At 44.3% G+C, this 22,849-nt stretch overlaps 1 protein-coding gene across 2 annotated transcripts in view; it reads left to right on the top strand.

Moving 5' to 3' along the window:
- LOC137616689 (uncharacterized) overlaps nucleotides 1-22,849 on the top strand; it is a 59,007-nt gene that overhangs the window by 5,031 nt on the left and 31,127 nt on the right. The window contains exons 2-4 of one of the 2 annotated variants that reach the window (XR_011039485.1): nucleotides 9,496-9,643; nucleotides 11,418-11,600; nucleotides 17,268-17,366. Coding sequence is in view for 1 of the 2 variants with exons in the window: in XM_068346649.1 (XP_068202750.1) it covers nucleotides 17,268-17,366 (99 nt within the window). In the remaining variant the exon portion in view is untranslated. The remainder of the gene's footprint in view (nucleotides 1-9,495; nucleotides 9,644-11,417; nucleotides 11,601-17,267; nucleotides 17,367-22,849) is intronic. The other variant, XM_068346649.1, reaches the window with a different exon arrangement.

Raw genomic sequence — 22,849 nt, 5'->3', positions numbered from 1 at the left:
CCCCTGAAAGGAGTTTTTCGAGCGTTTGAAGTATTTTTTTTTTTTGGATTGGTCCCTGGGAGCCTTAAGTAAGAAGGTCTCTCCAGCTGACAATGTATTGCTGTACAAATTATGTCATGCATGAACAAGGCCATAAGGGATGGCTCCAATGAACTGGCATCCACGTTCACTGCAGGAGTACTTAAGATGTAAGTGCACTCAATGTGTTCATTGTCAAGACAAAGTTCACGATGAAGACAAGTGCACTCAATGTGTTCATTGTCAAGACAAAGTTCACGATGAAGACTACCAAATCTGTCTTGGCAGCAGTAAGAGAAGGCGACTGGATGGTCTCTCTCGACCTTCAGGATGCATACTTCCACATCCCGATTCATCCAAACTTTCAACAATATCTGAGGTTTGTGGACGGGAAAGTAGTGTACCAATTTCGAGCACTGTGCTTCGGCCTCAGTCCTGCTCCTCTTGTTTTTACAAGGCTCATGCAAAATGTAGCAAGCTTTCTACATTTTTCAGGGATCAGAGCCTCCCTTTATTTTGACGACTGGCTAATCAGGGCGTCGTCATTAAATCGCTGTCTGGAGAACCTCAAATGGACAATAGACCTAACCAAGGAGCTAGGTCTCATAGTGAACGTAGAGAAGTCGTAACTTACAGTACTCCATCCCAGACTATTCTTTTTTTGGGGATGGAGATACAGTGTCGAATTTTTCGGGCCTTTTCGTCTTCCACAAGAATGGAACAAGCTCTGTTAAAAGTCTGTCACTTGCAAGAGAAAAACAGTTGCTCTTTAAGAGTTTGAACGAGCCTCGTGGGAACTCTTTCATCGCTGGAGCAGTTTATCTCTCTGGGGAGACTCAACCTTTGCCCTCTCCAATTTCACCTAAACCATTGGAACAAGGAGAAGGGCTTAGAGAGTATCTCTATCCCAACTCCAACTCAGTCTAGACATGTCTGACTTGGTGGGACAGCAACGTCAGACTTCGAGAAGGTCTTTCTCTTGCGATCAAGAACCCAAACCATATGTTGTATTCAGATGCATCGGATTTGGGTTGGGGAGCGCCACTGGACAGTCTGGAGTGCTCGGGTCTTTGGTCCACGGATCAGAAGGAACTCCATTTAAGGCTAGTAACATCTCTCTTTTGACGAGATTTGTGCAAGGAGAAATGAATGTCTTAGCGGACTGCCTCAGCAGAAGAGGACAAGTCATCTCCATGGAGTGGACGTTGCACAAGACTGTGTGCGAGAAGCTATGGATGTCATGGGGTCAACCCACCATAGATCTTTTTGCGACTTCACTGACAAAGAGGCTCTTGACTTACTGCTCTCCAGTTCCATATCCAGAGGCAGCTCACATAGACGCTTTCCTGCTGGACTGGTCTCACCTAGACATCTAGACAAGGTTCTTCAGAAGTTCGCCTCTCACGAAGGGACCAGGTTGACGTTGGTTGCTCCCCTCTGGCCCGCGAGTGAGTGGTTCACAGAGGTGCTTCTATGGCTAGTAGACATTCCAAGAAGTCTACCGTTGCGGATGAATCTCCTGCGTCAGCCTCACGTAAAGAGATTTCATCAAAGCCTCCCCGCGCTTCGTCTAACTGCCCTCAGACTATCGAAAGACACTCTAGAGCTCGAGGGTTTTCGAAGGAGGCAGCTAGAGCGATCGCGAGGGCTAGAAGATCCTCTACCATCAGGATTTATCAATCTAAATGGGAGGTATTTAGAGACTGGTGCAAGTCCTCTATTTCCTCTTCCAGTACCTCTGTAGCGCAGATTGCAGATTTTCTGCTTTATCTGAGAAATGGTCGCTCCTTTTCTGCATCTACCATTAAAGGCTACAGAAGCATGTTAGCTTCTGTTTTCAAGCATAGAAATTTGGATCTATCTAATAACAAAGATCTTCAAGACCTTCTTAAGTTTTTCGAGACTTCCAAGGAGCGTCATATTTCTACTCCTGCTTGGAACTTGGACGTGGTCCTGCAGTTCCTTATGTCAGACAGGTTTGAACCGTTAAGTTCGGCCTCCCTGAAGGATCTTACCCTCAAGACACTTTTCTTGGTGAGCTTGGCTTCTGCGAAAAGGGTTAGTGAGATACATGCTTTTAGCAAGAATATCGGCTTCTCTGCTAATAAAGCAGGTGCTCTCTTCAGCTTGGTTTTTTTGGCCAAAAATGAACTTCCGTCTCGTCCATGGCCTAAATCGTTTGAACTTCCCAGTCTATCTTAGATTGTTGGGAATGAAATTGAAAGAGTGCTGTGCCCCGTTAGAGCTCTTAGTTTTATTTATCTAGAACTAAACTGTTGTGAGGTTTTTTCAGAGGCCTTATGGTGCTCCGTTAAAAAGCCCTCTTTGCCTATGTCGAAGAATGCGTTGTCTTATTTTCTTAGACTATTGATTAGAGAGGCACACTCTCATTTAAGTGAGAAGGATCGTAATTTGCTTAAAGTTAAGGCTCATGAAGTTAGAGCGGTAGCAACTTCAGTAGCATTTAAACAAAATAGATCCCTTAGAAGTATTATGGACGCGACCTTTTGGAGAAGCAAGTCGGTGTTCACTTCATATTACTTGAAAGATGTCCAGACTCTTTATGAGGACTGCTACACGTTGGGACCATTCGTAGCAGCGAGTGCAGTAGTGGGTGAAGGTTCTACCACTACATTCCCTTAATCCCAATATCCTTTTAATCTTCTCTTGAAATTTTTAATATTGTTTTGGGTTGTACGGGAGACTAAGAAGTCTTCGCAATCTTTTGATTTGGCGGGTGGTCAAAATATTGTTTCTTGAGAGCGCCCAGATTAAGGGTATTGATGAGGTCCTGTTGTAGGGGTGTTCACCCTGATTATAACAGCTCCTAGAAGTCTTTCAGCATCCTGAGAGGATCGCTGGGCTTCATAAGGATAGCGGACTAATGAGTAAGAATATTCATCAGAGTCAGCTTCCTTATCAGGTACCTATACTTAAGTTTGTTTTTTGAATATTTGTCAAAAACTCTTGAGCATATACGCCTTAATTGTTTTAATACTGGTCTCAACCCACCACCATGGGTGTGAATCAGCTATATATATATTCACCGGCTAAGTTTAATATTTAAAAATTATATTTTCAATTTAAAATAAATTTTTTAATACACTTACCCGGTGAATATATATAATTAAAGGCCCTCCCTTCCTCCCCGATAGAGACCCTACGGTCTGAGAAGAACTGAATTTATGGAGAAGTATATGCGGTATCTGGCCGATAGTCGGCGCTGGTGGGCACACCCGGCAGCCTTCATGGCGATCGCTCGCGAGTTTTTGGAATCTGTCGACCGTCGGAGACGTAAGCTATAAATATATTCACCGGGTAAATATATTCAAAAATTTATTTTAAATTGAAAATATCATTTTTAGAACTTAAAAAGTTACTCTTTTTTTAGGTTTTTTAATAGAATCACTATTATCATCTTTGCTTTCTGACACTTCCCTTTTGGAGAAATATCTTTCCAAAGAAGCCTGCTTCTGACGATTCCTCAACATATTTCTAAAGTGACTCGTACACTTGTCATTAACACTCTCCAGAGGATGACCTGTGTGAAGTTTTTCTGGGTGTTTTTTTTTTTTTTTTATATATATAATGAAACTCGTAAGGTTTTCATACTAACTGATAGCTTCCCTTATTTCTGACAATGTCGTTTCTTCAGTCTCCCCCCGTCCTCACCACCACTAGAGCTGTGCTCTTCTTGAATGATGGTCAACTGCATTGCCTCCAACTCCTTCAAGTCTAAAGTCGTATGCTCCTCCCTGTGCTCCTCGTTAAGGTTATGGACGTCAGCCTCATCGACAACAAGCCCCATGGACCTCCTGATTGAAATTATTTCCTCAACATCACCCTCAGGGGCAGGATCATCAACAGCCTTGTCTTCGGTTGAGGTATCGAAACCTTCAAAGTCTCGTTTTGCCACAATAGCTGGCCACAGTTTCTTCCATGAGGAGTTCAAGGTGCGCCGTGAAACCTCATTCCAAGCTATGTCGATCATCTTCAGGCATTGAACGATGTCAAAATGCCCCTTCCAAAATTCACGGAGGGTGAGTTGAGTGCTTTCGGTCACTTCGAAGCATCTTTTGAACAGATGCTTCGTGTAAAGCTTCTTAAAGTTGGCAATCACTTGCTGGTCCATAGGCTGGAGGAGAGGGGTGGTGTTTGGTGGCAGATAGAAAACCTTGATGGAGAAGTCAGGATGAATGATGTCCTCAAGGCCAGGAGGGTGAGCAGGGGTATTGTCCAGTACCAGGAGTGGAAGATCGTTCTCTTCTAAAAAGTTCTTGACAGCAGGACCAAAGCAGACGTTTATCCACTCAATAAATATGGTCCTCGTGACCCAGGCATTGGCATTAGACTTCCAAAATACCGAGAGCCTCTCCTTCGTGATATTTTGTGCCTTGAAGGCACGAGGATTCTCTGAGTGGTATACCAGTAGGGGCTTAATTTTCAAGTCCCCACTGGCGTTTGCACAAAATGCGAGCGTAAGTCTGTCCTTCATCGGTTTATGGCCAGGAAGTTTCTTTTCTTCAGCTGTGACATATGTACGGCGGGGCATTTTCTTCCAGAAAAGGCCAGTTTCATCACAGTTAAACACTTGCTGAGGAATGTAGCCTTCTCTGGAAATTACGTTCTCAAACTTCTAGAGGAATTCTTCTGCTGCTTTCTTGTCAGAACTGGCCGCCTCTCCATGGCTGATGACTGAGTGAATACCAGTCCTCTTCTTAAAACGATCAAACCACCCATGAGAAACCTTGAACTCTTGGGGGGCTTGCTGCGACGTTCCTTCGTCTCCGCCGTCTCTCTGGGCTTCCACGAGATCAGCGAAGATGGCGCTCGCCTTGTGTGAAATTACCGATTGCATGAGTGTATCGCCAGCAATTTCTTTCTCTTTAATCCATAGTAGGAGGAGTCTCTCCATCTCGTCGTTGATTGAGGTCCTTCCACTGGTAAGGACAGTTATGCCTTTAGAAGACTTACTTGCTTTAATGGCTTCCTTGTTCTTGATAATTGTACCAATCGTAGACTGGTTACAGCCATACATACTAGCGAGGGTAACGATGCGCATGCCTTTGTATTTCTTTATTATCTCCAGCTTCGTTACCATAGTAATCATCTTCTTACTTCTCCCTTTAACATCACTAGCAATCTTGTGACCCATGGCTAAGGAATTAAAGTTAGAATTAAGCACTAAAATGCACAAAAAATATGATATCGCAAGCACTCACACGAGATAAAGTCTTTACGAAAGGCACATGAGATTCTAAACTGAGCGCGCATATAACAAAGAGAGAGAGAGGCAGCATCTCTCTCAGGCATTGTGAGAGGGATTTCAGCCAATAGCGTATCGGCATCTTAGTGACGCCGACCAATAGCAGACCAGCTTCCTAGTGACGTATGAGCGTGGTGGTAGGCTAGTGACTCGCGCAGTCGTACACGTAAAAACCGCCAAGTTCGAGTTTTGGAATTCGATGCCGTAAGGTGGGAAAAAATGTCGTAACAAGGGGATGAAAAAACATCGTATTCCACACTGTAACGTGAAAAAAAAATATAAGCTGGGGACGCCGTACCCCGGGGGTCTACTGTACCTTCATGTCATCGGTGGAGATGGACCCTCCCCTTTTATGCCTGGCTTGCCGAGGATGTCAGTGTTCGCGGGACAACACCTGTTCCGAGTGTAGGGAGTGGCCTGCCTCCCAGTTGGAGGGGTTTGCATGTAAGAAGAAGTCTAAGCACGAATCTTTTCTTTCGGGGTCTTCTCGAAATCGAAGAAATCGGGGGCTTCTGCTTCCTCTATGCCCAAGTCTGCCCGAAGCTAATTCTCAACTAGGCCCTTCCGGGGCACGGCCGAGCAGTAGCGCAGGGCTTGTGACTCCAGGTCAACCCTGTTGGATAGGCGAAGGGAGTGCTTGTTCATTTCCAGACCTTGTGTCTTTGTGGCCATCGCTGGGCGTCGATGGCCTCCCTTTGAAGGAAGTTCTCTTCGAACTCCTCCGAAGGGGAGAAGAGAGAAGGCGGTCATCTCTTTCCTCTGCAGAGGTTGATCCTCCTCTTGTGGGTGCAGGCATTGTTGCCCGTCGGTCAGGCCGAGGGTCTAGTTCTGACGCCGAGGAGTTAGCTAACCCACCAGGGGCAGTGGCAGGGCTCTCTTCAAGGCAAGCTTCCTCTTCAGGGGAACATATCTCTCATTTGCGAGAGAAGATTGCCTCTACATTGGCAATCTCCTTATGCTTTTGGTTCTTCTCCAGGGGCTGAATGAGAACCTTGTTATAAGCGTAGTCCTCCTCCGGGTGAACTCTCTTCCCCTGCGGAGGAATTACCTGTAGCCCTCGATCATTCTCCCCCTTGGGCGGAGTCTGTTAAACGTTCCGCTCCGGATGTTCGTAGAGTGGAGGGGTGGGTACCAAGGCAGAGGAAGGTCGCGAGACCTTTCCTCACACGAGAAGTCCCTCCAACCCAAGGTTGTTACGTCTCTCCTCCCTGGCCCGTAGTTCTCTCCAGTGGCGACTCGAGGCGCGGGAGAGTCGGGGGCACGTCTCCCCAGACGCCGAGACCCCTAGGGGACAACCGGTCCAGACGAACCCATAGGGGTGGGAAGCTGACGAGGGCCTACAAGAGGGAGTGGTCCTTCTCGTCCTCCCCCCTAACTTGATGCTGTTTTCGGACGAGTCAAAGAAAAGGGGGGGCCCACGTTCTGATCCACGGGTCCTCAGGCCGGGGGTCAGAACCAGGAAGAACCTTCTCTAGTCCTACTAGAGACGGAAACCGTGTTTCTGGCTTTTCAGTAGCTCCACCTAGCCGGGCGGACTACTCTGTGGTTATGAGGATCAACCACACCACAGTGATGGTTTTCTGGCCCAGACAAGGAGGTATCTTTCAGTACAACCATCCCATCCTGTGGTAGAGATACCAGGATGGTCCGAGTCCCCCTCGGTCTCCTTGGCAGCTCGCTTGATTCCAGGCAAAGGAATTGGCTCTCCGACAGTCTGAGCAGTGTGTCACGGACACCACATTCCGAGTGGTCTTTGGATTCTCAAGTAGCCTACAAGTCCTGCCTCGGTGGGGCTCCCTCGGTGGACCGGTTCGCTACAGCACTGAGCTGCAAGCTCCCGCTGTACTGCTCCCCGGTCACGGATCCCAAGGCCCTCTGGTTGGAGGCCTTCCAGCAACGGTGGGACACCATCGATGTGTTGCCTCCATAGCTTGCTCCTCTTCCCGCCGGGAGTCTATCCAGCATCTCCTCAAAGAGAGAGGATTTTCGCAACAAGTGGCGAAAAGGAGGCCTGGAAATTGCGCAAGTCTTCCACAAGTAATCTCCCAGGCGATAGGGCGAGTTTCTGTAACCGGTGTCGGAGAGAGGGCATCCGTCCACACGTTGCTGCTTCCAGCAATAGTGGAGCCCCTAGTGGGATTGCGGGATAAGTGTGCCTTTCAGTTTCGACTGTGAAAGGCTATCCCTCAGCCTTAAGGCTTGCCTCCTGGCTCTAGGGACAAACATTTCTCACTCCGCTGGAACTCTAACTTCGCATGCGAAGCCTTGTCCTCTCCTGCCCTCAGTCGAAGGTGAGACCTCCTCCTTGGGACGTGGTTCGAGTGTTCGAGTCTCTAAAGAGACCCCCTGACGAACCACTACGTAAGTCCCCAGCCCACCACCTTCTGGGTAGACAGTGTTCCTGCTAGCCTATCTTCAGCCAAGCGAGTCACATGGTCTCTCTTACGACTTCGCCCATTCAGGGGGTTAGGGGGAGGCAGCATTCAGGTTCGTCCCTGAGGTTTGTTGCCGAGACTCAGAATCCGGGAGTGCCGGACCCGCTTCATCTCCTTCCAGGGTTCGAGTCTCCGTCCTGTTGCAGATGACTCAGTCCATCTCCTACCTTGCCGGTAGGGGGTCCGAGCTGGTGTCTTCAGAGAAGAGCTGCAGTTCGTCTCCAGGTCCAAGTCTCGTTCGTGGATCCTGGGTAACGAGGAGAAGGGTCTCCAGGAGTACCATCTCGGCCCGGATTCGCAGGGTGTTACACCCTGCCTTGAATCCTGACCCTTCTCCGTCGCACCGCCCTAGAGCCCATGATGTCAGGGGCTTAGATACATCCCTGCCCTTCATGGAACATCTTTCAGTGACGCAGGTCCTACAAGCGGGGATGTTGAAGCATCAGACCTTCTTCTCAGCCCCTTACCTGCAAGACATGACCCACAGGAGGCTCGATACGTTTCTATTGGCCCTGTGGTGGCTTCACAACAGCTGGTCTAAACCTCAGGCTCCTTGATGGACAAGTAGCAGAAGGTTGAGGGCATTGTTACCTGGTGTTAGTCTGCATGAATGAAAAGATCTGTCTGGCCCTTATCCTTTTCTTCATCCTCTCCTCCCACGGAGAAAGCATCATCCTGGGTTCTCTGCACAGCTGATCTCAAACCACTGCAGGTAGACCATGCTTCCTTGTGTTCCTAGTATTAGGTGTAATACTGTCATGTCCCCATACCCTGACGAGGTGGTATTGGGAGAGTCCTAGCCTGGATTCCCTCCTGAGGGACTCCAGGGCAACTGCCTGGGACAAGTCAATTTCACCTTCCCACACACCTTACGTAGGCTGCGGCAGTTTCACAACCGCCAGCGAGGAGCAGGGATTCCCTATTGTCCGAGTACTTGATCGCTCGAATATGGAATCCCCGGGCAAGCCAAAGCCAGTATGGCCGGGACTTACCACCCTTCCTAAGGGTTAAGTCACCCCATGTAAATAGCGTGGTTTGTATTTCAGTTATGGAACAAATGACAAATTCGTAGATTATTTGTATTTTTCATAACTATACAAACCTTACCTATTTACAGTTATGTGCCCGCCAACCCTGTCCCCCAAGATAAGTCCTACCTCTAAGTGGAGTATTCTCCGGCGTGTGTGAGGGGGAGGGGTAGCTAGCTACCCCTCCCTACCCCCTCGCTAGCTAGCGGTGGGGTAGGAAACCCTCGTTAAAACTTTATGGCTCGTCATCGGCTGCGCCGATGTAATCACCCCATGTAAATAGCTAAGGTTTGTATAGTTTGAAAAAATACAAATTATCTACGAATTTGTCATATTACCTGTATTACTGTAAAATGGACTTTTTCCTTTAGTTTTTAATAACAAGATATATGTATTTAATAGTGTAGTTTTTTTTTTTCTACTTATGTCAAAATTGGGACCATTGCAGCTACAACCCTTTAACTCTTATTCATATATTTGCTTTTCTGAAGAATTAAAGCACATTATGCGGGGTTAGTACACACATGGTTAATTTATGTTAAAATTATTGGGTTTGTCTATAGTAAAGTATTTCATGATTATTGACTTTATGTTAAATAAAAAAAAATGTATTACTGTTCTGTAAAACATTTTATTGCTGTAATACTGTAATCAACCTGTATATCTTCAGAACTTGTTAGATTCTGTGATTCCTTTTAGTTATGATGATACTCGAGAATTTTAACATTCCTTTTTATTTACATTGCAGAGTGGACTGGAAGCCTGACAAATAATTCTGTTGACCAAGGAAAAATTTGTGTAAAGGAGGACCTCTACGAAGACGGAGATGACCTACATCCATTGGAACTTAAGGCCCACCACTCTTCTGTCATTGATCATCGTGAAAATAAATCCAGGTTAGGACATTTGATATAGTTCTCATTGGAGCCTCTATAACGCTTACAACGCTTCCAGAAGGCTAAAATTACTGCCAGATATTTGCTCAGGCAGAATATATAATGTTTATAATGCGAGTATAAGAAGAGAATAAATCTTCCTTACAGTAAACTGTATATGGAATGACAGCCTATGAATTAATGAATCATGTTACCTATTGTATACCTACTGTATACCGTACACCAAAAATAGTATGTGTAATTAGCAAGGAATTTCTCTAAACCTTTCATTTATATTTTACTTTTTTATAACCCTGGTTAGCCATTCTGGGATATCTTGAAATTTATCTGTTAATCTCTTCCTTATCTATACTGCTAAAATCAAATTTGTTTTTATCAGAGCACTATGATTTAGATACCTTTGAAGATTAAGACACTTTAATTTCATACTATACTGTAATGTGTTGTTTCTAGCCATAGAAAAGTTCTTTTAAGTTGATTTTCCCAGTTAATCACTTGTCTCAAACCAGGGCCTAAGAAGACAAAAGAGGCTATTTTGTGATAGGGGATGGATGAAGTTAACCCCTCACACTTTCAACTACCTTTTTAATGATTAAATGAAACATTGTTTGTTCCAACACAAATACTTACCTCGAACTACTTTCTTAGGAGTTACCTGTAATCTCCTCTCTACCGACCAGAGTTTTGTGTAGTATACCCTACACCCGTTTTCTATGGAGGGCTAACCCGGGAGTGAGAGAACGTGCCCCGAGGGTAGCCTTGAGCTAGGTCGAGGTCCGCTTGGGTCCCGTTAGTAAGTTCTCTGGTCGCGACGTGATACCATATCTCACGCCGCTCTCGTCTCTCTCGACCCTTTGTGTCCGACTCGTGTGTCCTGCGTGGTTACCGCGTGGTATCTTTGTGCTTATCGCTTGTGTTCTTGCGTGTTCACTACCCTTCCTTGTGCTTCCCAAGTGTATTCCTTGTTGATTCCCTTCGTTCCTGTGCCTTGTGGTTGTGTGCTATGGAGCAGATCCGCCGTTGTCCTGGGCCTAGAGCCGGAAAGTCGTGTGGAGCGTTCCTTTCCAAGCCTGAAGTAGACCCTCACTCCCTTTGCTCTTCCTGTAGGGGCAGGATGTGCTCCCCATCGGATACGTGCATTGAGTGTGTTAGAGTGCCTCTGGTTTATATAGATAAGAAAAAATTCAAATTTCTTCTTGAATCTATATTTATGATAAAGTTGAAGGAATTTCTTTTTCATTACCACCTCTGAGATAAGAAGCATAGAAGAAGTGGATTAAAGTATTTTTAATATGATTGCATCAATGGCTAATGCAAAATGGGGAACACTGTATCACCAGAGGGAAGTCTTTTTAAATTTGTTTTATGTATAATGTATGTACAGTATTGGTATATGAGTAAAACTTTTTTGTAAATTTTTGTACACATAAATTACTTTATAATTAATGAAGATGTGTAATCATGTCAATAATGGTGTGATATTTCAGAAAGTTCGTGTTATATTCACGATATTTACTATTTTCACAAAATTATCGTGAAATGTACTTTTTTGTTACGAGTGAACGTCCATTACAAATTCCTTTAATAATAATGTTTGAACTTGAAACTAGGGTTATTTAAGGTAATTCATTTAAAAACTGCAGGCGTTATTTATTGACAAGTATTGTGAAGAGACATTAAAGAGACTAAATAAGGTAGCGACCCATTTATTGAAATTGCAAAGAAATACTCTGTAATTCTAAAATAATCTCATATGGTGCATATCGTAAAATAGGTTAGCAGAGGATGATCCAGCAAGTGCAATTGCAAGGGAGCTTGAACAGTTAGAACTTAGTGATCCTAAGCAGGGAGAAGAAACATTACAAGACAAACCTCAGTTTGGAGTGAAGAGAGATGAGATGATTCAGAAGAAATTTAAGCAAAATGGACCACCGAAAGTTTCCTTCAAACCCTTCAGGTAAGGTTTTAGTTTTCCATTGTGTACTTTGCAAATTGTTGTATGTTGTCAAGAACCATTATCATTTGATTTGTTCATCATCCTGTCGAGGCATCAGGTGCTGTTCATGAAGGTGACTCAAACTAATGATTTTAGTCCAAATTAGAAATAAAGAAACACATTCCTGTTGCATTAACGCCTCTTGAACCCTCAACCAATTTCCTTATCTATGTACTGTAATAATGTAAGTTTGTGTAGGAATGGATTTTTTTGTTTTTTTTTGTTATGAAGACCAGCAGCTTTTGTATTTTTAGGTACTTGCCAAATTCTTTCCAGTTTCTCCCATGAAAAACAGATTACAATTTTTATATTTTACCTGTGTATTCCCCAAAGATGGAATAATCATAATTTGTTCCTGCCTGTATGCAAACCTTTCGTTTTTTTAAATATGTATGTCTTTAAAACTGGAATGGCTGTTGAAATCGTTAATGAGGTGTTTACAAACAGGTGGTGAGCACAGGCGAGTAATCCTCCCACTGGTTAGTCTTCAAGGATTGCCATCCCTCCTTGCTTTAGCAAGACAGTAGGCTTGTTAGCCAATGATGAACCCTCATAGTTGAGTCCCACTCGACTTGCCTCTTAACAACATGCAACTATGCTCAGATGCATCGAAAGAGGGGAGGGGCGCAGGCCTGGATGACAGGGTCATCTCAAAAGTGTGACTAGAATAAGAAGCATCTATTTCTTGAATCCCCTGGGACTAGCAGCCTTTTTACCGCTGCAAGCTTTCCGAAAACATTCAGCAGGCTTCTAGTGAGTGTTGCAACAACACCACTGTTTTGGCTTACATCTAGCTGTACGAGCTGATGAAGTAGATGCATTTCTGAACTGTATTCCATGCCAGGAAGTTGTCAGCCAATCACATTCCAAGCAAGAGGAATGGGCTAGTAGACACACTTAGTTGCCAAAGGGAAGGTTATAGGGTTAGAGTGGTCTTTACATCCTGGTATAATGGAGAAGCTTCTGGTTTAGATGGGTTATCCAGGGATCGACCTGTTCACCATACAGCTAAACAAGAAGTGCCCAGGGTCTCTTCCAACACCCATGGGGCCACTTGGAATGTTAAGTCCTTTCTCTGGACTTGAGTTGAATTGGGTGGCTCCTGGATGGCCTTGCGTCGAATGGTTTCCTGTTCTGCCATGTCAGGATCCCTAAGGAACTTGTTTGGCCCTCGCTGTCCTCGGAAGTGGGCCATTCTCAATGATGGAATGTCATAAAGGGATTCCTCTCAAGTCTGATCATCTCTAGACCAGATCACATAGTTCCTCCTCCTCTTGGCTTGGAGAAGCTCCTCTCATTAGTGGCTGTCAAGGATACGACTCAGACTTGAGCATGGGCTTTCAGCAGAAGGGGATAACTTTTTTTTTTCTATTAAGTATTTCCTTCTCATAAGAGTTGCCTATGCTCTGGAGTGGCTTCTAACAGTCTTGCGGTTCTCGGTACTTTGTCCGAGCCTTTGAGAAGGCTTCTGTTAAGGTTAGGTGCTGAACATGGTCTCTTTCCCTTAGTCTCTCACTCTGACAAGTGTAGAATATTGTTAATCTAGTGCCAGGGCCCCAAACTTGGACCCTGCCAGAGCACGACCTAGGGTTCGAGCTCTTCTCAGTCACATCTTTACATGAAGCAGAAACTGGCATAGACAAGAGTTTTTTGTGAAACATGAGAGCTCTGCAGTGCTATCTGAAGAAGACCTGATACCTTGGAACTGAGTGTTGGCAACTCTTCGTTAGCAGACAGACAGAATCATGAGAAGTTGGTCTAGAACACAATCTCTTGGACTTCAGGAGTTGATCCCTAATGTATACACGTAGACTGCTAAGAGTCTAGGTACCAACTAGGACTGACACTTGAGAAATCAGGGGCTAGCCCCCACCCTTTCCTTCAAGAGGAATGTGTAGTTGGTAGGGGTTTGAAGGTTGGGGTGTCTATGCAACAGGCCACCTTCATGGCCTTTATTTTACAGGAATACCCACAGGTCCTTTGATGCCCTAGTGCTTGGTCTTGTGGTGACTGCTTAAACAGAGTTATAGGTAGCAAGGATCCCTTATGGGATAATAATCATCTATGGTAATGTATAGATCTAAGTCTGGAATGGAGGCAGGATCACAGGCTCTTCTCCATTCTTTTTGCCCCTAGCTTTAACTTTGAAAAGCAGAGTCTTTGGTAAGGAAGTAGGGTCTGCAATACAGCATTACTTGTCATATATCGGTTATCTACACAGCATTCAAACCCTTATCCTTCAATTAGGGAGATTGATTCAGTGCGAGCTAGAGATGGTCGATAAATCTTGGGCAATGAGCAGTTATCCAGTGGCGAGGGTGCAGGCCTAGGGGCTCCACCCCCTCTCCCAGCTAGAGAGCTTCACTTTTGATTCAGCTTCATGTACTGTCAGCTCCTCACCAAACTTTTTCATTTCCTTTTGCAAGAAGTGAATGTGGATGGTTAACTTTGAATGGAATGGAAGCAAGATGTTTGTGTTTGCTGGGGGAAGGGTGGGTGTTGCAGCCAGTTTATGGCTAAACGGGCTGTAGATCTACACTACCTCTATGCTTTGTGTAGGGGGTATGAATTTTTACAGTCATCACTGTGTGCAGTGTAGGTTGTGGCCTCCTATGCAGTGCCAGGGGTCTCTATTGGCAATGCCCATGAAGACACCGATGAAGTCATTCACTGCTTTTGTCTCCTTTGGGGGTGCGACTGCTGCTGTCTTCCCTGTGCATACGCCCCTGGATCGGTCCCCCGGGGAGTATGTGTCAGGAGCAAGAGTCTTAGGATTTACTTCAGTAGTTTTTATCAGGTTTCAGTGGCATGTGGGTAACCCCTAGTGTTTTCCGCACCATTTTAGAGGCTACCAGCTCTTTACTCATGACTGTACAAACTGCTGACAATGAGTTTGACCTCAAGAAGCCAAGGCTATCTCTCCTGCTTCCCCCTGTGCAAATGCCCCAAGTGTTCACGGAGACGCCACTGGTGAAAGGCTTGTTGGTGCCCCCAGTGTTGGGGAGCTTGGTGGTTCCCCCAAAGCTTAAAATAAGTCCTATAAAGTGACACTGTTCTGCCAGAAATGATGCCATCTGTAATTGAAGGCCACCAAGGCTAAAGTGCATGTTCCCCCTTTGCCTGGGGTTATCCCGGTCCCCTTCCCCTGTGTCAGTCACCCCGACCCTTGTGCCTGGGCATGCACCAGGTGCCGATATTACTTGCTCCCTTTATTTCTTTGGCTTTGCTTCTGGCCCCACTGGTTGCGGGGTTGTAGAACCCTGTGAGTGTGCCTTCCCCGTTTCAGTGTGCCCCAGTGTTTCGGCTCCTTTTGGAGCAATCCATGTGTTTTCTTCCCCGGGGGAACGTCACTGTTGCTGGTCTCTCATCCTCAACCGCTCTGCTTGCAGAACTGGGAGTGAGAGTTAGGAAAAGGAAGAAGATTACACATTGTTCTTCCTCATTCGCCTCCTCGTCCTCTGACCATGATTCTGTTATTTCTTCTTAAGTTGAAGAAGAAAAGGAAGAGTTTAAAGAAGTCCAGGAAAGCTAGCTGCAGTTGCAAGGATAGGGCTCCTTGCAACACCACTAAACTCTTGGGGCTGTACATGGCTCCCGAGTGGCTTCCAATCCCATGGGGCCCGGAACCACAGCTAAGGGTGGGATACAAGGTTGAAGTGTGACCCTGGGCGACTACCCAGGGTCCTGCCCCGGCTACAGATGTGTACTGCCCTGTACACAGTCTGTTTCCAAGTTAATGGAGGGGCTTCGGCATCTTCCTTGTTCTGGCAAGGGGTTACTAGCCCAGATTGAGAGGATGGCATTATTTGAGGCTGTCCTTGCGTGCTTTGGAAGACACGTAATGTGGGCTGGAGGAACTATTCCTGTGTTCCTCAAAACACGGGCCCATGGCTGTCCTGCCTGGTCCTTCATCAGCTCCCGATTACATTTGTTTCTCTCCTTGGAGCGGAATGAGTGTTCTCTTGCAGGTGTAGCAGAATCTTCTGAGTGCACGACCACTCCTTCAGCCCAGTGAGGCATGAGAGTACTCGAGATTAGGCTGCCATGAGGACACCTGGAGAAGGTAGGACCACCTTTGTGGCCTTTTACTTGTGGAAATACAGTAAACCCACTAGTCCATTGACACCTTTATGCCTGGTCCTGTGGTGGCTACTCCAAAAGTGGAACCAGTTCAGCTCTCACATGGAGTAAAGATGCATTTTGTTTATTATTGAGTAAATGTAAATTTGGAATTAATGGTTGATTATCTGGTTCTTCTTTCTTCTGTCCCCTTCTATGTGACCAAGCAGTCAAATTATTACGTGCTGGATGGGACCTGATACTAACAAGATCCACTTCAGACATCCATTCTTTAGGTTTAAATCGGTATCTCTCCCAGCCCTCTTAACGAAGGGGGAATGGGGCAATGTACACCAACCCATTGATCATCATACAGCTTTATCTTTCAATCTGACATCCCCTTTTGGGGGAAAGGGGTCTCCATTTTGATTGAGTAAATGCGACCATGTATCAGCCAGTACTTAGTAGGTAGTAGGTTGTCCAAGGCACCAGCCACCCATTGAGGTACTTCTGTTGAGTTATTGGGTCCTTTTATTGGCCTGATAGTACTACATAAGATCTTGGTTACGGCTCATACAGTATTTCTTTTGCCTACACATACATCAAATAGTCTTGCCTGTTCTTTACACATTCTCCTCTTTCCTCATACAACAAATAATTTTTTCTTGTCGCAAGGGTTAATTACTGTACTGTAAATATTCAGTCATTGCTTTCCTCTTGGCAATGGTAGAAGAGACTCGTTAGCTATGGTAAGCAGATCGTCTATGAGAAGGACTCCAAAATAAGGCCTTTGTTCTTTAGACTTGGATAGTGCCATAGCCTCTCTGTACCATGGTCTTCCATTGTCTTGGGTAGGTTCTCTCTTGCTTGAGGGTACACTGAGGCACATTATTTCCTTTGTTTCCTCATTTCCTTTCTTCACTGGGCTTTTTTCCCTGTTGGAGCCCCTGGGCTTATAGCATCCTGCTTTTACAATTATGGTTGTAGCTTAACAAGTAATAATGATAATAATATCAGTCTTTCATCACTGTAAAAGTCAGGTAGGAGGTATCTGAGGTCACCGCTAACTCATGTACAGGTCAAGCGGTGGTCACTTCCAGGGAAGAAAATGATCCATCCAGTTAGGATCTAAGAAGGCTTCCAACCCACCAAGCAGTGAGTCTCCCTAATTAAAGAACAAGGATTTGTATTCCACATAAGAACAAATCACAACTTTTTAAAAATATTTTATTTTTCCTTTAATCCAACTACCCACCGCAACTACCCCTCTCCAGCTGGGAGAAGCCCCTTACCCTTGCCAGCTGGATAACTGCATGTTATCTAGGATTTAACAGCCTCCTCCAGTTTGGGCTGAATCATTCTTCCTTATTAAAAGACTCGGTTTTGTATAGCTCGGAAAAAAGAAAATTCGTTAAATACCGTATATGTGATGTTTATTTCATAAGTGGTAAATACGAATTTCATGTTTATTTCATTAGTGTTAAATACAAATTTCTTAAAAGTTTGTGATGTTTATTTCATAAATGTTGTTGTGTTAGAAACTCCTCAGTTCATCTTTTGAAATTTTAGAGGCCTCTTAATCCTACACCAACGTATAGTCGACCTGCGATTTGTATATCCCAAGAAGAGTCAATAAAACGGGAAAAAGACTACCTAAATAAAGAAAAAGTAAGTGCTGTACTATATATTTATTCACTAATTTTGTAGTTTCATAAGTACTCAGCTGGTAGCCATTTATTAGAAATAAAAATAGCATTTGTAGGGACATTTAATGAATATCTGTAGAAATATAGCCTTGACATAATCCAAAAGGTAGTACTAAGAAATTTAAATGTTGGAACTGCTGTTAAAATCATTAACGGTGTGTTTAACGACATATATAGTTGTGAGTGCGGCTGAGTTGTCCTGCCCGCTTTCATTTCAAAGCCTTCACTTTTTACCTTCAGCTCATGATTGAGAGGGGTGGTCAATGTACATAGCTTAACTTTAAAGGACTAATGTTTGTACTGTATAGCTATGGTAAATACGAATATAATTTTAAAATTTTAATATGTTTCTATGTGTGTACAAACCTTCTGTCTCTTGAAATAGAAAGACTTCCATTTGTGGGTAGGAAGTCCCCCTTGAACAACTGGTTGGTTATTTTTCTTTCCTGAAAATGTGTCCTTTCCTATAAAGGGTAGAGGGATATAATTAGGAACTTTTCATCAGCCCATCATGGGGATGAGTAGTCTGATAAGGCCTGAACAGTACATGGTGGATGAAATCTTTTCCCCGTAAGGGAGGCACAGTCTGGAATGAAATAGTCAACTTTTTATTTGCAATTATTTTCCAAAAACAGTCTTATATACAAAATTCACGGATATGAAACAAGGTTTTCTTATAATAATACATGGTGAGGAAGAGGAGGAGGCGGCATACAGTGATGATGATTGTGATATGCATTGTCTGGATCAGATTCCTGAGCTGCCAAATCAGGGAGCTCATTATCAAATTCTAAAGCAAATCCTTGGAAAGACGACTTTACAATAAGACTCGTAAAGTATCGTTTGACGAGGCTTCCTTGGTGATCTCAGAGATGATGAGGAAGCTGAAGTCAATGGCTCCTCCACAATAAAAATCCAATAAATTCCGTAAGCACATTAGGGCAGTTTCCGCCAAGATCCTTGAATGCACTTTTCTGAAACACATTCCCAAGCTTCATGAATTATGTAAATTGCTTTCTTGAGGTTAAAGCTGCGCTAGTACTTCCTCACAACATCTCTATCGTCTTTGTCAGATTTCTTGTCATTCTCTGCAACGAAATCCTGGTGTAGTTAGTATTGATCTTGAGGATGATGCTACAACCCCAGTTGGAAAAGCAAGATGCTATAAGTCCAAGGGCTCCAACTGGGAAAAATACCCCAGTGAGGAAAGGAAATAAGGAAATAATTGAACAATATCAGAAGTAATGAACAATTAAAATAAAATATTTTAAAAACATTAACAACATTAAAACATATATCATATATAATCTATAAAAAGATGACTAAAAGAATGCTGATAAGTGTGCTATCTTTAATTAGGGGTTTTAATAACTCCAAAGTAGTTACAGTACTACTATCAGATGTAATTAGCAAGCCTTGTTCAGAAAAGGTGTCCTTGAATCACTAACATTAATTGTATTTCTTTTTTAGCCTTTCATTTTACCACCTTTCCCACTACTACTATTTTGCAGTCTTGGTTGTTGAATGGACATCCAAATTCATAATCAATCTATCATCCCATCTTTGCATAACCAAAACCAGTGTTGCAGCCTGTAGGCTAAATGCAACATATATCTTAACCATATAAGGTACTACATACATACACATACCAAGGCACTTCCCCCAATTTTGGGGGGTAGCCGACATCAAGCAAATGAAACAAAAAAGGGGATGTCTCCTCTCTGTGATTTATTTTGGTTTAGATTTTTTCCTTTCTTGAAATTCTTTCACCATGTATGCCAGCAATTACGGTTTTCTTTATATTCAAGACCATCCCTTGTTTTGCCTTTTCATTTCTCACTATTTTGATTATCATCTTGAATTAATTTGTATTTTATATTCTCTTTTTCATAGTGCAGGTCCACCATCGATAATTTGTCGATGAATAATCTGGCACCTCTTTTAAGGTTAGGAATCGATTGACATGCAGTAGTCTTATTGCATGAAAATTCAGTGATGTAAACACCAAGCCGTTGTAACGTAGGCCTGTCTCATATTATCAGATGCTGTTGATGCTACACTGCCAAACTAATGAAGTTTATAAAAATCATCTTTTTTCATAGAGTCAATTATTGGTATTTCCTAAAACTCTCAGTATATTTAAAATGTAATTTCTGGGCTCAACTTGTGTCGCTCTGTGAAATGCTCCTTAAAGCACCATTTCTAAGGTATAAATACTGCTAAATATACCAGAGAAAAAAGTTGCATGGAATGCCAGGAATATATCTTCCGGCACCACATTGGTATCTATTTTCTCCCTTTCTGTCATTAGGGTTTAGTTCATTTAATTTCATGCATTCCGGAGTCTACGGATTTCGATGGTTGTTTCTAGTCTGCTTGTCCCTTCTTGCTTATGTTCCCCACTCCGGTGGGTATCCCGTGTGCCGAGAAACTCATAATAATTTTCTTTCTTTGGGTCTGGTGGACTGGTTCACGGTTAGTCCTCTCATCGTTCTTGGGACTCCGGATATTTATGTCCATTTTTTTTTACTACCTTTACATGACAGAGGGGTAACATGTTTTTTTTAATGCTATTACGTATTATTTCCTTTAGCTTAAGCGCGCATGATTTTCTGCTGGGTGTCACGGCGGAATTTAATTTCTTTAAGTATTTCGCCGGAGTTCCCGGTACAAGTTAATTTTATATTCATAAACCAAATTATCTTACTCGGATGTCTCCCTACCCCTGCACCCACCTCGGTGGAATTCTTATTCGCCACACCCTAACCTCAGGAAGTAGGCTTGAGTTATACACTAATGAGAGAAGGGAAACAGCTGAAAGAGAGAGATAGCTCCCATGATCTGTGAGTAGATGCAAATAGCGCTCTCTCCTCGGTTAGTCAAGGATGGCCACCAGACGAGCCAGACTGAGTATGAGCCTTGGTACGTACTGCGTATCCCCCTATTCCCGGAATTCCATCTTCGATATTCTTCCGCCCCGTGAGGGCCGAGATGGCTTGAAATCGTATCCATGAGATGGTTACTATGTTTCTTTGATTGGATTCAGATAAATTTTTACCCTGTTCTGATCCCGTAGGTTGATCCCTTATACTGTATAACAGGATATTTACGGTATGGTTATTCTGGGAAGAGGGTTACAGACGGAGCTTAGTAGTTCTTGAATTTATATTGTTACGGGCCGAATTTACAACAGTAGGAATTCATACTTCCAACCAGGTATTCCGGCAACAGTATTGGTGTCCCTAATTCTGATTTCCTTGTATCTCCTTGTCCTAACCTTTCTTCATCAATACATACTTCCTACTCCGGTAAGGGTATGGAAGGTTGAGAGAAGTTTCATAGTAGAATTTTTCCCTCTGGAGACGGCGGACTGGTCTAATATTAATACAGCCACCGTTCCTACCCGTTTCAAATCTTTGTAATGACAATACTTTGGATGACAGGAGATGGTGGAAGAAGGAAAACAGATTATTAGGGTACTATTGTAAAATAGTAAGAAAGAATACGACTCCGCTGAGCTAAACACAGCGGATTTAACTTAACTATATATGTCACTGGATTTTCCGGCGAAATCAAGTATGATACTCGTGTATCAAATTGACTTACAGGTGGTACGCTGTCGGGAGACAGCATGCACTGCTGTGCTGCAGCAGTCGTGTGGGCATGAGGTCTGCCGATCTCATGCCGGGTGCCATGCTCAGTGGCCCCTAAGGTAAAACGTATGAGGTAGGCCCTACCCAAAGCGGGCAAGCCTTTTAGGCTACCCAAACCACTCCCAACCAGACCATCATCAGCTTCTAAGCTACTGACGGACTCGGCAGGGACTAATCCTCCACATCAAGGGTCGAGAGCAAGAATGCTATTACGTATTATTTCCTTTAGCTTAAGCACGCATGATTCTCTGCTGGGTGTCACGGCGGAATTTAATTTCTTAAAGTATTTCGCCGGGGTTCCCGGCACAAGTGAATTTTATATTCATATACCGGTGGCCTTCTCGAGCCAGCTCATGGAGAGGTTGAGTAGTATAGTCTAGTCCCAGTTTGGTCCAATTGCTGATCGCCTGCAGTCTATGGACAATTTGGGCCAGGGACTGCAAAATCAGGAAAATCTGATAGAAAAACCTTGCGGTCCGGATTACCACAACAATGGTAGTTTGTGGTTCTGGACGCGTCAAAGCTCCCGGGGTTTGTTGAGAACGACCCGTGGTGATTGGCTCTTCATGCCCCGTTCTCAGAGGGCATGTTGACATTAGCAGGAGGTGGTCCCCGTCCGGTAGAAGATCTTGAATGCTATCTGCCGGGTTTACAATTCCCCTTCCCTTGATAAGAGCGCCCGTCAGTGGAAGAGCTAATAAGGGTAGACAAGGTTCCCAAGGAAACCGTTATCTAACCAAAAGAGCAAGCTCGATCCGCCTGGGTCCGGACTTTAAATGAGTGGGAATGTGTCAATACCAAGTTAACCCCTCATAAGGGTACGTTCTCTATGTTCAAGGTGGACGGGCAAACCCCGACACCATGTACCACCAAAGTAGTAGACCTTACCTTACAGGTGGCTATGGAAGGCAAGCCCATGCCGCTACTAAGGAATACGGAACTAACTTCCCTGTTGTTCCCAGGAGACCATGAATGCTGGATCGATGCACCAGCTACTTTCATGGCAGGGTCATTGAACTAGGACTGTGCCATCACACAGTTTAGTGAATGACTCCCCGGACTTCCAGACTCTCTGATTAAAATAGAATACGGTGCAAGAACCAGGCTGGATAGATCTATCAACTCAGCCACAATGGCGGAGATGACTTCGTTAGTCTACGCGAGGAGCCACTTTTTTAAAATCCTGACACAGTCTTTGCCTCACACACTACAGTGTGATACATATGACTTTGCAGTGGTCCGAAGCAATTGCCGGAAGCACGTCTTAACTGACTACTCCATTAGGCATGAGCCTAACAGCTTAATTAAGGCTTTGATCTGGGGAGTGGACTTATTCCCGGAGGACGTGGTAAATAGCGTCCTCGGAGAAGCAGCTAGAGTCAACCAAAGCCTCAGAGTTCGGTGGGGTCGAATTCCTAAAAGAAAATTCGAGCCCACTGGACCACAATCACGAGGCGGGAAAAGACCAAGGAAGTTTCAGTCCTTCCAAGGGCCACAGGCTCAAGATGTGCTACAGGTAATGCCAGTATCCCAGATGACCAGCCTTCCACCTCAAGAACCCAGCCACAAAATCAATATGTGTGGTTAAGCCAACCACCTCCACAACCGATTCAGCCACTACTCCGTTTATTGCGTCTCTAGCGTATCATCCTTCCTTCGAAACACACACATGCGAGAGGTAGTAGAGCTAGGGGAGCCTTCCTGCATAGAGGCGGCGGAAGAGCTTCCGCTAGAGGTAGAGGATTTTGAGGTAGCCATGGAAGCAGACCTTCTGCAAACCAGTGAGACTCCC

This window comes from Palaemon carinicauda, chromosome 2 (genome assembly GCF_036898095.1).
Source record: "Palaemon carinicauda isolate YSFRI2023 chromosome 2, ASM3689809v2, whole genome shotgun sequence".
Taxonomy (NCBI): domain Eukaryota; kingdom Metazoa; phylum Arthropoda; class Malacostraca; order Decapoda; family Palaemonidae; genus Palaemon; species Palaemon carinicauda.
This window is presented reverse-complemented; position numbering and strand designations above follow the sequence as displayed.